A 16,740-nucleotide genomic window follows, 5' to 3' on the forward strand; every position below is an offset into this window, starting at 1 on the left:
ATTCTAAATGGAAATATCTTGAAAGAAAAAATGATGGAAAAATTTATTGCAAGTTCTGCAATAATACTTGTGGGACATCAGTGACACAAGCAAGAGATCATTTGCTTGGCATTGTGGGTGGAACTGATGGAGGAGTGGCAACATGTACTAAAATTTATAAAGATGTGAAGAAAAGTTTAAGTGAAGAAGTCAATGCTCATAAGCAAGTAAAGTTAGTCCAAGAAGCAAGAAAAAAATAACACAAGATACACTCATGGGAAGAGAAAATGTTATTAATTCAACACCAAGCTCTTTCCCACCATTTGTGGCATCTACAACATCTTCTATGCCATATGGATCACAAAGAGAACCTACTTTACCAGACGTTGATCCAACACAACAAACATTGGACAAAGCTTGGAAGACATTGGAGCGAAATGAGGTAGATGATGCAATTTATGATTTTTTCATTGGTTGTAATATCTCTTTCAACACTATCAAAAGCCCATTATTTCATGATATGTTAAAAAAGATCGGCCATTTTGGTCCCTCATATGTTCTTCCCTACTATGAAAGTCTTAGGACCAAAGGAATTGATAGGAGCAAACAAAGAATAGAGGAAGGAGCTAAACCAATAAGGGATTCATGGGCTATTTCTGGATGTACTTTAGTTAGTGATGGTTGGACTGATCGTCACTCTAGACCTCTTGTGAACACACTTGCTTGTTGTCCTTAGGGAGTGATCCATTTGTCTACTATTGATTGTATGGACAAAATAATGACCCATGAATGTTTATTTCAGATACTAAAGGACACCATATTATCTATAGGAGAGGATAACGTAGTCCAAGTTGTCATTGATAATGCATCCAATTGTGTTCGTGCTGGTGAGCTATTGATGGAGCATTTCCCTAAGTTGTATTGGACACCTTGTTCAACACATTATATTGATCTAGCCCTTCATGAGATTGGTAAAATAGGTTGGGTGTAGGTAAATATATCTCAAGCAAGGCAACTGGTCAAATTCATTCTTAACCACTGATTGAGTTTGAGTATATTTAGAAAATACAAAACCAGGAATCTACTGAGACCAGGTGACACTAGATTTGCCACCCATTTTATTGCACTACAAAGGGTGGTAGAGAAAAAAGTTGCATTAAGATCATTTGTATGCAATGAAGAGTGGGTGAACTCTCCTTTGTCAAGGTCAGAAGGTGGTAAACTAATAGAGAAAACAATCTTCAATGAAATGTTTTGGTCATGTGCAAAAAAAATCATCTCTATTTGTGAGCCTATTGTACAAATATTGAGGATGGTGGATTCTAATGTTGCATGTATGGGTTTTGTATATGACGGCATGGATAGGGTAAGAGAACACATATAATTGATTTGCACGAATGATAGTTTAGTATATAATCCAATATGGAAAATTGTGGAAAAAAGGTGGTGTATGTTGCATACGCCATTACATGGTGCAGGGCTTTTTCTAGCACCTAATTACGTTCACTTTCCTAAGAATAGAGATATCATGGATGGATTTTATAATTTCATGGAGAGGATGTATCATGATCCTAAGATACAATATCAAATATGAATACAGTCAATATCATATAGGCAAGGGACTGGTCATGCTTTCACTACAGCTAGGGAAGTATGAGATATGCACCATCCAGAGGTCACCCCTGCTCAATGGTGGTTTCTCCATGGATATGAGACACCTCAACTACAAACATTTGTAGTCAGGGTGTTGAGTTAGGTATGTAGGCATCATAAATATTTATATGTTATATGTTATTTGCAAATTATTCCATGTAAATTATTATACTACCATAATATTATTTTCATGTAAAAAAATAGGTCACTAGTGCATCAGCATGTGAAAGGAGTTGGAGCACTCATGAGTTCATCCATAGTAAGGAAAGAAACCATTTAGGAGCTAGCAAATTGGTAGATTTGGCTAGCATTCATTGCAAGTTACACTTGTGGCTGAAATCTTTGGAGGGGAAGAAAACAACTTCAAATACAGTACGAGAGGTTTCCCTTACTTTTAATGCATCTAGTGCAACCTCACAAGCACTAATTGTGGGATTTCCTTCTACATCCACACATCACATCAATGAGAATGATGTCTTGCTCAGAGGTATTCTAGATGAGAGTGCTAGTAGTGATAATGCCTCTCTCATGGGTGAATACACTGATGTGGATGAGGACAATGGAGATGAGATGACCTACACACCTTCAGATAATTTTGGCCCTTCATTTATGGTAATGATCATAATCTTTTTATTTCTATTAGCATTTTGTATAAGCACATAAGTCTTAAACTATGTTTTAACTTTTTGACATTTTATGATTGAATTGTTCTAGTTTGACATATTATAATTCTTAGTTACTTTTATTGCAGTGTTTTATAAGGTTTAAAGGTGTTTATTTTATAAGTAACATGGTTTTTTAACTATAATACAAAATGAGCATGAAGTAAATTATCTAAATTCATATTTGAATCTTAAATTGGATATCATTGTGTTGTCTTTCAAGAAGATTCTCTAGAAGATTGTAGATATATACAAAAAATACCCTTTAGGACTTGTATCAATGTTTGTAGATGGCATGTACATTTTCAAATAGATCTATTTAGTGATTTAGACATAAATTTCATGGTATTTAGAGATCACTTAAATCATAATTTTAATATCCAATATCTCAATTTTTACATTGAACTCTAGCTTTGTGTGTTGTGACTCATATTATTAGATTTTACTTTTACATGTTTTTCTACTCTGCAATAATAATTAATTTGATGCATTTTGATCCTCATTATTTCTAAGCCGTCTTAGAGAGAAGGGGTCTATAACATTTTAAATAGGAGAAATTAAAGTTGGAAATAAGTAAACATAAATATCCTTGGTAGAGAAAGATCTAATGAATTTTCATATAATGATTGTTTATTTAAATTTAAAAAAAAAAATATTTGTAAGATGTATAATGTCGAATTTTTTCCGCATTGAATTTTATAGGGTCAAATTTTTTCGGTATCGAATCGAATTCAAATTCGAATTTGGTAACTATGATTTACACTGGTATTATCTTTAGATGCCTACATAATCTCTTTATGTTGGATGGACAGCCATTGGATCGTTGGAACTGCTTGGATTTAATCCAATACAGCGAGACAATCTTTGAAAGAAGGTGCCAACCTTACATACATGAAATCATCGAGTTGGCTAAAGAAAAATTCGAGTTATTGAACACAGATGGAGCATACGCCTAGAGCCGACAAACACACCCATAGACACTAATACTAATCTGTTCTTTCTAAATACGAGGTTGGAAGCATAAGTTGTCTCAACTAAAAAGGAGAGGATGTGAAAGCATGCTCGACCATCGGAGAGGAAAAGTTTCTCGATGACATTAATATTATAAATTTAAGAGATTAAATAATAATTAATAGATTAATAATTAGTTAATTATAAATAATTATCGGGGAAAATTAATATTTGATAATTAATATTAATTTGATAAATAATTAAAATATCTTAATAAATATTAATTAAGTTAATAATTAGTTAATATTTAACTAATTATTAATTATTAATTATTAATAATTCATAGAGTTTATATGTTTTGAGTTTATAATATTAATTCCAAAGTGATTTTTGTTATTGTTGTTGTTATTATTATTAATTTACAGGATTTATATACATTGTTTTTTTTTAATATTAATATCAAAATTATTATTATTATTATTATTAATCAAGTTAATAATAAATTAATATTTAATTACTAATTATTCATTAAAAATGAATAAAATTTATATACCCTAAATTTTTAATATTAATCAAAAGTTATTATTATTATAATTAATTTTAAATAATAATAATATAAAATAGAAAAGACTAACCAGAGCAAGAGATGTGTATTATAAACTCTATCGATTTAAATTTATAAATTATCTAATAATAATAATAATAATAATAATAATATAATAAAAAACATTAATATAAACTTAACAATTTAATAAACCTATAAAATTAATATTAAAAATGGAAAAGATTTATATTTTATAATATAATAAGTATTTGACAATATTATTTTTATCAATATTGATATTAATATTTATCAATATAAATATGGATATTATATATTTATGAATGTGATATTAATATAAATATTAAATCTATACTATTACCAGAGTATTTCAACTATATTTATATTTATTAATATCGTTGATCATGTAATTGATATAAATAATATGTGGTTAGTCATCTAATTGATATAAGTCACTACATTTATTTAAATAAATATGATGTGCTAGTAATATATTCATAAGGATAAACACACATGAAATTTGGAGTAACTTGCACGGCAGTTAGATAGCTTACCTTTTAACGAATGTAATTCACATGAAACATAACTCCAATGTTCAAAGGACCAAATTGAACAATAGCATGTGTAACAATATTATTGCACTGAAATCCCCCTGCCGCTTTACTACCCACCAATTCTGTAGGAGCATAAACTCACCTGATACTTAAATCCCACATTTTGTCTCACAACATCGAAACACAACAAGACCAACGACAACACCTACTATCTAAATATTACTTTAGCTATCCACCAACCTCCTCCTTTCTAATGGATAGTGAGTGGTGATGTCAACTTCGCTCTCATTGACATAAATTCAAATAACTCGGCCCGATCAGGCAAAGCTTCTTTCACTTTGTCGGCTTTACAAATTCGGTTCACCCAGGCACTTAATAGCAACATTTTTTGTGTGTCGATTAAAAATATATTGGTAGCCTTCTCGGCCATTTGGATAGTAACTAATAGCCCGCCCAATACGATGTCAACTGTAACAAACACAAGTTGCGATGCGTTTGGCGGTGGGTGCATGATGGGTGAGCGGGCGACAAGCTGGGGCAACTGGTGAGTTGGGGTGCGCTCGCACAATGCGATGAGCTAGCCGAACGGAGGAGATGAGCCAATGTGCGACACGAAGAGTCATCATAAAAATGTCTAAGTGTTGGGTGGTGGAAAGTTTATATGTGGGGGTGGTCCCGCACATGGGCACCCATGCCATGGCTGACGCGACGGAGGGGTAAGTTGGACGAAACGGTGGGTCGGCTTAGTGAGTTGACGCCCCAACCGATGGGCCAACCGCCATATATGTAAACATTGGAATGGTGGCAAAAATCATCCAAGAAAAGTTTCTAAGTGTTTAAGCAAGCTAGGAGGGCGAGCTACTTGGGAAGACTGAAATTTGGCAAAGTGTAGGCAGACTCTTAGGCCGTAGCACGGAGCCGCAGCAAATGTAGAAAACAAAGTCGCAGGTCGTGCGAAGGTGTTCGTGCGAGGGCGTGCGAGGGCATCAGGCCGAATGACCGAAGGGCGAGGGCATTTGAGGGCATTTGTCTGAACAATCATTTGAAGGCGTTTAGGTGAGGGCGTATTCCTGAACGACCAAACGGGTGAAGAAGTTCGAAGGTGTTTGAGTGAGGGTGTGCGAGGGCATCGAGCCGAACGACCGAACAGGCAAGGGCATCTGACGATGTTTGTTTGAATGATCATTAGAAGGCATTCAGGCAAGGGCATGTGAGGGCATCCGCCTGTACGTTCGAACGATCGAATGGGTTGAATGACTGAATGGGCGAGGGAACCTGAGGGCATCTACCCAAACGACTGAACGGGCGAGGGCATCCGCTCGAACGACGGAACGGGCGAGGGCGTGTGAGGGCTATCGCTCAAACAACTGAATGATGTGTTTAACAGTGCGATGGTGAACGAGTTGTAACGGACGGTAGAACCGATAGGCACTTCGAACGGTGGTTCAGGTAGTCCGAACAGTGCAGGCTGGGTTGCACGGTTATGACAGATATTGTACCAAGGAAACTTGGGGTTTCCTGCAAAGACTGTAAAATTGTATATTTTGTGAAATATTGTTATTATCGGGCAGACTCATATTTCAGGGAGTTGCCCCTCCCATTAAAATATCCGCTATGCATTTATGTTGAATGGTAATAACGATGAAGATGATTAATTGAATGTTTCTGCTGTGTATGTGAATGTTATACTTAGGAAAGTTGAAAAATAAACTAAGTATAGAAAGTAGGCGTAGTCCACACTTACAAGTATTGTTAAAAAGAAAGTGGGTGGTGGTGTCGTACCCTTGATCGTGCGGTTGGAAGAGTACCGCCAGGGTAGGGATGTGACAGGTGGTATCAAATCCTTGATTCAGAGAATTAGATTTGCAAAAAAGCTGATCCCACTGCACTTCATGACAGGTGGTATTAGGCGTCCGTATTCCTAGGGCTTTGGTGATTCAGGTTTGCAGATTGAAGTGCTACACTTCATGACAGGTTTAGCAGGGGTGAAGCTTTGTGCTTGGGCCAAGCTGAATGACAAGGCATGGAAGGTTTGGAAGAATGCAAATAGAGGCTATTGCTGACCTTATATAGGTTGAAGTGGATGAAAGAAGATAACCCATAGATTCGAGATGAACTTAAAGTCTTGGAAAGGAATGTTGAAGTTGAACTTCTTCGACTTGGTTGGGCAATGGAGCAGGTTGCAGCTGCAGATTGCGATGACGAAGAAGAGGAAGCCATGATGTTTGATGATGTTGCAGATATGACAGCGATGGAGGATGAACTTGAAATTGATCAAGTTGCACCAGGATCGTGCAGTTTGCAGACATTGGTGGATGAGGATACTCACATGGAGGAGCCTCATGATGAAGTAAGTACTACTGATACTTGTGTTTCATTTGATCTTTTGGTAGATGGGCCATATGCAGGGAAGGGAAAAGTCAATTTGTCGATGCGATGGAGAGTTTTACCATGGATGTCTACGATGAGACCTTGTATTTAGAGGCAAGGACCATTGACTGTTGCAGAACTTGTTGGGGTTGTTTCTGACCATATGGTAGAAGGTGCAAATTCCAGTGACAAGGGAGGACTGTGATGATCATTGTGGAGGAATGGGTCATGCTTTAGCCATATGGAGAAATTGGCTAAGTGCCTGACATGACTCATGGACAGATTGGAGAAGGGCACACACTTGAGTTTGATGACACTTGGGTGGACTTCTCATGGCCGAGACCAAGAGGAAGTCTTGGTGGAACCTTCAGTGGGGGATCCATGGTGGGAGAGACTCATGGGATGATGATATGGTTTGGGTGACTGAGTTCACTAGACCGGATTGCAGAATTGGATGAGGATGGCCGATTGTTGTGATGGGTCTACTTAGTTGGACAACATGGGAAACTTGAGTCATGGGCATCGAGTTGGAGACATGCAGCATGGCAGTCTTATACAGGGACATTATGCAGTAGCACGTGTAGAGGTGTCACTTATGGGCATCCGATGAGGAGTTCCAAGGCAAATATGTTGTGCGTATGGATTTGCTCATGTGACATGGAGATGTTTTATTTATGAGTTGATGGGGATGTTGTGCACTCTTGTACAACAAGGCCATGGACTTGGTTGGATTTGTGAGCAGACTATGGAGCATTCCTACTACATGGAGAGCTGAGCTGTCTTGCAGAGACCTTTGGACTGAGACATGTATGCTTGTTAGGATGTTGGTTGGAGATGACTCATGGAGCTCATGATGACATGAGGTTGTGACTTTTTCATAGGGGCTTCACTGAATGAAATTATGACCTATCACATGTGTTTATGGCATATTAAACAACACCCTTAATTTGACTACATATTGGAAAATACTTCTAAATATAACATCATTTAACTCCCTACCAATACGAGCCCAATATACCTTCCCAATTAAAAAAGCCCCTACTTCCACTAGATATTATTGGTATCCATTTTTCATTAACATTTTGTATACCCCTTTATATTTTTTCATTAACTTTGAGCTTCATTTTTAATACCTGCCAATATAAAAACCCTTTACCTCCTATATATCCCTCAATATAAATTATGCCATTTCTTCCTCAATATATATCCCCCAATATGAACCCACGTGTTATGTTATTGCTCCCCCAGTGAATCCCCCTTGGACTTTTGGGGACTTCATATTATGGTGGACTTAGAGGATCTGACACATTAAGTAGCTGAGGTTAGGGACTTTGATGCAGTATGGGGTGCATACTTTTGAGTACATTTATGGGTGTGTTTTAGAGAGTTACTTGATGTGGAGGATCGGTATGAGACACTTAGGAGTGACAAAGTTGCAGCGATGATGATGCCTTGCTGGCAACACTTGGGCATGGGTTGAGCCGAGACTTAACCACTTTTTACACATGGGAGCTGATTGGTCTATGATCATGGGAAGCACATGGATGATGAGATAGGTGTATACTTGTTTCCTTGGCAGAGTTGATGGATGACACATTACAGATATGATGGAGGTTGATTCATGGACCTGGATGTGGCACATCGAGAGTCGACCCGATGAGAGGATCTCTTCATTTTGAGGAGTGTTGTGTGTGGAGCATGATTGTTCAGAGGTCTTTGTTTCAACCGGATGTATACCCCAGGAAGTTTGTACACCCCTCCACACGGGGGGGACTTGTCCCCCCCGCGGGGGTCCGGGGGGGCCGATCCCCCCCTGTTGGGGGGTCCGGGGGCCAGTGGTCCCCCAGCGGGGGATCGGGGGCAGCGCCCCTGAAGCTAAAAACAAATGTAAAATTGCCTTGTAAAAGTATAGTAATTTCTAGTCAATTTGGGCCGTTCATTAGGCAGATGATCTGACGGTAGAACTTATGTTTAGTTTAGGGTTTTTGTCCTAGAAGGCAACCCCTCTCTTCGTATGAGGGCATTGTATTAGAGGCTGAGATATAGAAGTGTATTCTGTGAGCGAGAAACAGAGAGGTGAGACTGTGAGAGAAAACAGAGTATATTACAGCGAATTTGCTGTAGGTTGTGTCTCTTCATTTTGTTGGATAATAGAAAGGAAGGACTGGCTGTTCGGGGTGGACGTAGCCCAAACTGGGTGAACCACGTATATCTGTGTCTCTCTTGTTTTGTGCGTTTTCTGTGTTTATATTTCTGCAATATTTTTGTGTTCCATTGCTTCGTAATATATAATTTTCTAACAACTGGTATCAGAGCCGAAGGTCTATTTGGCTAGTAAACTCGCAGGAAAGAAGGGTTCCTGGTTCGAGTGGGAGCAATAGCGGAAGATGGTAAGTTTAGGGTCGAGAAATTTAACGGCCAAAACTTCTCGCTGTGGAAGATGCAGATGGAAGATTATCTGTATCAGAAAGATCTATACCTACCATTGGGCAGAAAAACAAAGATGCCGACGGGTATGAAAGACGAAGAATGGAACCTTATCGATAGAAAGGCACTCGGAACAATATGGTTGTGCCTTGCTGCGTCAGTCGCCTTCAACATTTCGAAGGAAACCATGACAGAGGGTTTGATGCAGACGTTGTCGAAACTATATGAAAAACCCTCGGCCTCAAACAAGGTATTTCTTATGAAACGGTTATTTAATATGAATATGTCGGAAGGTGGATCTGTTGCAAACCATTTAAATGATTTCAATACAGTTACAAGTCAGTAAGTTATGTAGGGGTAAACTTTGATGATGAAGTTAGAGCTCTGTTATTCTTGTGCTCATTACCAGAAAGTTGAAATGGTTTGGTAATGGCCATTAGTAACTCCGTTTCTGGATCTAGTAATTTAAAGTTTGATGATGTTTTCGGTGCTATCATTAGCGAGGAAATGCGACGGAAAAGTTCCGGTGAGACATCGGGAAATGCTCCGAGTGCAGAGTCTAGAGGAAGAAAAATGGAAAGAGGAAAGAGCTCAGGATATCGCAGTAAATCAAGGAAAGGCAGATCCAAGTCTAGATCGGCGATAGTGTGCTGGAAATGTGGAAAGAAAGGACACCTAAAGAAAGACTGTAGATCTCGGAAGAGAAAAGAAGGAGATGCACAGCAAGAAAACAATCATGAAGCAAATGTGACAGGTGAGGTGTTACAAGATGCTTTGATTCTTTCCTTCAAAAATATTACTGATTCCTGGGTGGTAGATTCAGGGGCTTCATTCCATGCCACACCTGATAAGAAATACTTTCATGACTATGTCCAAGGAGATTTTGGACAAGTTCATCTGGGTGATGATAAACCCTGTAAAATCGTTGGAATGGGTAAGGTTCTTGTAAAACAACAGAATGGAAACCAATGGCTATTAAAAGAGGTAAGGCATGTTTCAGATCTAAAGAAAAATCTGATTTCAACAGGGCAGTTAGGTGGTGAAGGTTGTCTGACAACTTTCATAGATAAATCTTGGAAGGTCACCAAAGGAGCCCTAGTAATAGCAAAAGGCAAAAAGGTTGGTACATTGTATTTATGCAATGGTATTTCTAACTCTGTTAATGATTTAACATCCAAAGGAGCAGATGCAGCATTATGGCATCATAGGCTCAGACACATGAGTGAAAAGGGGATGAAGATTCTTCACTTAAGGAATTTGTTGCCGGGTTTGAAGAATGTTGATTTGGATTTCTGTGAGAATTGCATTTATGGAAAACAGAAGAGAGTCAAATTTCTCGGAGTTGGGAAAGAAAAGAAGAGCAAAAAATTAGAGCTTGTGCATACAGATGTATGGGGACCTGCTCAATTATCATCTCTCAGTGGCTCTCGTTATTATGTTACTTTTATTGATGATGCAACTAGAAAAACTTGGATTTATTGTATTAAGAATAAATCTGATGTATTTGATACTTTCAAGAAATGGAAAGCTTTGGTTGAGATTGAAATAGGAAAGAAACTGAAGTGTCTTAGATCAGACAATGGAGGTGAATATTGCAGCAAAGTGTTTGATAGGTACCATTCAGAACATGGAATTCCCAGAGAGAAGACAGTTCCAAGAACACCACAAGAAAATGGTGTGTCAGAAAGGATGAACAGAATAATCATGGAGCGTGCAAGGTGCATGAGATTGCATGCACGATTGCCTTTACAGTTTTGGGCAGATGCTGTAGATACTGTTGTTTATATAATAAACAGAGGGCCTTCAAGTTCCTTGGATGGTGGTGTTCCGGAGGAAGCATGGACAGGTAAAAAGGTAAACTACTTTTTAAAGCCTTTTGGTTGTGAGGCCTTTGTCCATATTGATAAAGAAAATAGAACAAAGCTTGAGGCAAAGTCAAAGAAATGTACCTTTATTGGATATGGTGTTAATGATTTTGGTTATCTCTTATATGATTATGAAAATCACAAAATCATTAGGAGCAGAGATGTAATATTCAATGAAATGTTCTTGTATAAGAATCAGTTGCAGGAAAAGAAACAGGAAAAAGAAAACAAGGAATATGCAGTTCTTGATGAAATCACTGAAAAGGTAAAGGTGCCTGAAAATAATAATAATAAAAAACAGCAACCACCACAACAACAACAGGCACCCCAAACACCTGAAAGTGGTGTTAGAAGATCTACCAAGATAAGTAGACCCCATGAACGATACTCTCCTTCATTATATTATTTATTGTTGACTAATTCTGGTGAACCTGAATGTTATGAAGAGCAATGTAGGTTGAAAGCAGGAAGAAGTGGGAGGTAGCCATGGAAGAAGAGATGGACTCCTTAATGCATAACCAGACTTGGGATTTAGTCAAGTTGCCTACAGGAAAAACTACATTGAAGAATAAATGGGTTTACAGGCTGAAGGAAGAAGATGGAGGAAAACAGAGGTACAAAGCTAGACTTGTGGTGAAGGGGTTTGCACAGAAGAAAGGTATTGATTTTGATGAAATATTTTCTCCTGTTGTTAAAATGACTTCAATCAGAACTATTTTAATTCTTGTAGTAGCTGAAGATTTGCATCTTGAGCAGTTAGATGTAAAGACAGCCTTTCTCGATGGGGATTTGGAGGAAGAGATATATATGCAGCAACCACAAGGATATGAGGTGAAAGGGAAGGAGAAACTAGTGTGCAGGTTGAAGAAGAGCTTGTATGGCTTAAAATAGGCTCCAAGGCAGTGGTATCTAAAATTTGACAAGTTTATGTCTGAACAGAGCTGTAAAGCAAATCCTTGGTATGAGAATCACTAGAGACAGGGAAAATCGCAAATTAACATTGTCTCAGAATGAGTACATACAAAAGGTGTTGAAAATATTTAATATGCACAATGCAAAACCAGTTAGTACACCTTTTGCTAGCCATTTCAAACTTAGTAAGGAAATGTGCCCAAAGACCCAAGAAGACATGGATTATATGTCTAAAGTTCCATATGCATCAGCAGTTGTAAGCTTAATGTATGCAATGGTCTGCACAAGGCCTTATATTGCACATGCAGGGGGAGTTGTAAGCAGGTACATGAACAATCGAGGAAAGGAACATTGGATGGCAGTGAAATGGATTCTCAGATATTTGAAAGGTACCACAAATAAAGCATTATGCTTTGGTGGTGCAAACATTTCTCTACAGGGATATGTAGATGCAGATATGGCAGGTGACAGGGATAACAGGAGGAGCACTACAGGATATGTATTTACTATTGGTGGAACAACTGTCAGTTGGATTTCAAAAATCCAAAGTGTTGTTGCACTCTGAACAACAGAAGCAGAGTATGTTGCTGCTACAGAGGCTAGTAAAGAAATGATTTGGTTACAAAGGTTTATGGGTGAATTGGGTAAGGAGCATGATATGGGCACATTATACAGTGATAGCCAAAGTGCCATTCATCTTGCAAAGAACTCAACATTTCATTCTAGGACTAAACACATACAACTCAAGTACCATTTCATACAATCAGTGTTGGAAGATGGAGAGTTGAAGCTGGAAAAGATACACACTAGCCAAAATCCTGCAGATATGCTAACAAAAGTTGTAACCAGGGAGAAACTGAGAATATGCTCAGTTTCAATTGGTCTTCAAGGATGACGATGAAGATGAGAAACAACCAGGTCCAAAGAGGAGTCATTGTCCAGAAAATGAAGTAGCGGTGGAGTTTCTACAATCATTCTCCAAGTGGGAGATTGTTGTGTGTGGAGCATGATTGTTCAGAGGTCTTTGTTTCAGCTGGATCTATACCCCAGGAAGTTTGTACACCCCTCCACGCGGGGGGACTTGTCCCCCCCGCGGGTGTTCGGGGGGGCCGATCCCCCTCGGCTGGGGGGTCTGGAGGCCAGTGGTCCCCCGGCGGGGGCTCGGGGGCAGCGCCCCCGAAGCTAAAAACAAATGTAAAATTGCCTTGTAAAAGTATAGTAATTTCTAGTCAATCTGGGCTGTTCATTAGGCAGATGATATGACGGTATAACTTATGTTTAGTTTAGGGTTTTTGCCCTAGAAGGAAACCCCTCTCTTCGTATGAGGGCATTGTATTAGAGGCTGAGATATAGAAGTGTATTCTGTGAGCGAGAAACAGAGAGGTGAGACTGTGAGAGAAAACAGAGGATATTACAGCGGATTTGCTGTAGGTTGTGTCTCTTCATTTTGCTGGATAATAGAAAGGAAGGACTGGCTGTTCGCGGTGGACGTAGCCCAAACTGGGTGAACCACGTATATCTGTGTCTCTCTTGTTTTGTGTATTTTCTGTGTTTATATTTCTGCAATATTTTATGTGTTCCATTGCTCCATAATATATAATTTTCTAACAAGGAGATATATTTTACACATATGGGTGATGATGTTGGGATAAATGTGGCTGATTTCATGCAGCACATTGACACCAAACATCATGGGCATCGTGTTGCAGACGAGATGGAGTTTACTTCATGGACCTAGGCATGGCTTACATTTTGATGGAGATGGAGATGGATTCTTGATCGAGTTGATGCTGTGACATGAGGCTAGGAGAAACAACTGATGGTGGCATGAGGATGTGCATTATTATGGTTTGAGTGTCACAGTTGGATTGATCACCCGATTATTTTGAATCATGGGGCTCAAGATGTGTATAGAGATGTGTTAGAATTGTGTTGGAGTATCATGGCAACAGTTCACACGATGACGATACATGATGAGGTTGACACGATATGTTGCAGTGAACATGTAGCTTGAGTTGGAGGGACCAACCTTCCACGGGGGGAAAGCATGTGGGGATTGCGACAGATGTGGTTGATGGTCATGGATTGAGGCAACTTTCCGATTCATGGAGACATAAGCCTTTATGGTTTATGTGATGGCAGAGCAAAGGCAGGCAACATGAGCATTTTTTATGTTGGAGCTAGCGACACTTTGCGATGTCGTATGACGGTGTTGTCGAGGACGAAAACCATTTAGAGTGGGGGAGAATGTAACACCCATGAGTTGCGATGCATTTGGCAGTGGGTGCACAATGGGCGAGCGTGGGACGAGCTGGGGCAACCGATGAGTTGGGGTGCACCCGCACGGTGCGACAAGCTGGCCAAACGGAGGAGATGAGCCAACGTGCGACAGGAAGAGTCATCCTGAAAGTGACTAAGTGTTGGGTGGTGGAAAGTTTATATGTGGGGGCAGTCCTGCACATGGGTGCCCACACCATGGGCAGATGTGACGGAGGGGCGATTTGGACGAAACAGTGGGGCAGCTTGGTGAGTTGACGCTCCAACCGATGGGTCAACCGCCATATAAGTAAAGCATTGGAATGGTGGAAAAAATCATCCAAGCAAAGTTTCCAAGTGTTTAAGTAAGATAGGAGGGCGAGCTGCTTGGGAAGACTGAAATTTGGCAAAGTGTAGGTAGACTCTTGGGTTGTAGCAACGAGCCGCAGAAAACATAGAAAATGGAGCCGCACGTCATGCGAAGGTGTTTGTGCAAGGGCATTGGGTCGAACGACCGAACGGGTGAGGGCGTCCAAGGGCGTTTTTCTAAATGATGTTCGAAGGCGTTCAAGCGAGGGCGTGTGAGGGTGTCCACCTGAACGACTGAATGGGTGAAGTCGTTCGAAGGTGTTCCAGTGAGGGCGTGCGAGGGCATCGGGCCGACCGACCGAATGGGCGAGGGTGTTTCTCTGAATGACTTTTCTAAGGCATTCAGGCGAGGGCGTGCGAGGGCGTCCACCTAAACGATTGAACGGGCAAAGTCGTTCGAAGGTGTTCAGGTGACGACATGCAAGGGCTTCTAGCCAAATGACTGAACAGGCAAGGGCGCGTGAGGGCGTCCGCCCAAATGATTGAACAAGTGAGGGCGTGCGAGGCGCCGCTCGAACGGTTGAATGGCGTGCTGAACAGGGCAACGGTGAATGAGTTGCGACAGACGGTATAACTGGTGGGAACTCCGAATAGTGGTTCGGGTAGTCTAAAAAGTGCAGGATGGGTTGCACGGTTGTGACAGATATTGTACCAAGGAAACCTGGGGTTTCCTGCAAAGATTGTAAAACTATATAGTTTGTGAAATATTGTTATTATCGGGCAAGCTCATATTCCAGGGAGTTTCCCCTCCCATTAAAATATTCGCTGTGCATTTATGTTAAATGGTAATAACAATGAAGATGATTAATTGAATGTTTCCGCTGTGTATGTGAATGTTATACTTAGGAAAGTTGAAAAATAAACTAAGTATAGAAAGTAGGCATAGTCCACACTTACAAGTATTGTTAAAAAGAAAGTGGGTGGTGGTGCCGCACCCCCGACCGTGCAGTTGGAAGAGTACCGCCAAGGTAGGGGAGTGACATAAATTCAAATAACTCGGCCTAATCGGGCAACACTTCTTTCACTTTGTTGGATTTACAAATTTGGTCTGCCCAGGCACTTAATAGCGACATTTTCTCTCGTGGACATAAATTCAAATAACTAGGCTCGATCGGGCAACACTTCTTTCACTTTGTCGGCTTTACAAATTTTGTCCTCCTAGGCACTTAATAGCGGCATTTTTTGTGTGTCAATTAAAACTATATTGCTAACCTTCTCAGCCATTTGGATGGTTACCAATAGCCCGCCCAATGCGATGTCAACCAACCCTATCCCATCTCCTCCAAAATACACTTTTCCGGTAGTTCGCAACACTTCCTCCAACAAAAGAAGGTTTGCCACCGATTCTTCCACCGCTTTCTGTTGCTCCTCACCCTGGCCCCTGAAAGCTCCTAGAATACTTGGAACGACCTACAGCCACCAATACTTAATATTAGACACGGAAATGCAAACCAGTAATTGAAACTTTCAAAATGCAGATAACTAACGAATGCATGAATTACCTTATCGTCTATGAAGGCAGCCCAGAAGTGGGCAATGGCTCTGTCATATGGATCTTTGGGAATTATACTTGGTGCTTTACTGTCCCATGCCTCCTCGATATACTGCACAATAATCATCGATTCACAAACAGGCTTCCCGTTGTGGATGAGCACCAGAAACTTCTTGTGAACAGGGTTCGATTGCAGCAGCAACTTGCTCCTATTTTGAATGTCCTCTTCAATGAACTGATAATGGATCCCTTTAAGACCAAGTGCTATGCGAACCCGCACCACGAAGGCACTGTAACCAACACCTAACAACTTCACTTGCCCCTCTTCTCCACAACCCTTCATCGCGCTTCTCTGGCATATGTGTACCTACCTATATATATATATATATATATATATATATATATATATATATATATATATATATATATATATATATATATATATATATATATATATATATAAGTATACACAAAACTTGTGCCCCAAGTCACGCTTCACCAGAGTGCCAATGGTGGCCTTGGGTTCCACTCGTCTTTGCCAATTGGGTGGAACGATGGGTAGCTTCACGCACAAGCTACCTGCAGCAGCCAGGAACTTACTTCAGCAGGCCCACCTCCTGTGATCAAGAACCTTCAAGAGGCTGATGGGATTCAAGTCAAGGGAATAACTCCAAATACTAATGGTCTG

General features: G+C 39.9%; 1 protein-coding gene across 1 annotated transcript in view; it reads right to left on the reverse strand.

Annotated features, from left to right (window-relative positions):
* LOC149204701 (glutathione S-transferase U15-like) overlaps positions 1–16,395 on the reverse strand; it is a 136,497-nt gene extending 120,102 nt beyond the window's left edge. The window contains exons 1-2 of the mRNA XM_089393356.1: positions 16,063–16,395; positions 15,773–15,970 (exon numbers count right to left, since the gene is read on the reverse strand). Coding sequence (XP_089249482.1) covers positions 15,773–15,970; positions 16,063–16,395 — 531 coding nt within the window. The remainder of the gene's footprint in view (positions 1–15,772; positions 15,971–16,062) is intronic.
* Positions 16,396–16,740: the final 345 nt, after the last annotated feature.

The sequence above is a fragment of the Pinus tabuliformis genome, chromosome 1_2, assembly GCF_031772625.1.
Source record: "Pinus tabuliformis cultivar Carrire ecotype Pingquan chromosome 1_2, CPIR1, whole genome shotgun sequence".
NCBI lineage: Eukaryota > Viridiplantae > Streptophyta > Pinopsida > Pinales > Pinaceae > Pinus > Pinus tabuliformis.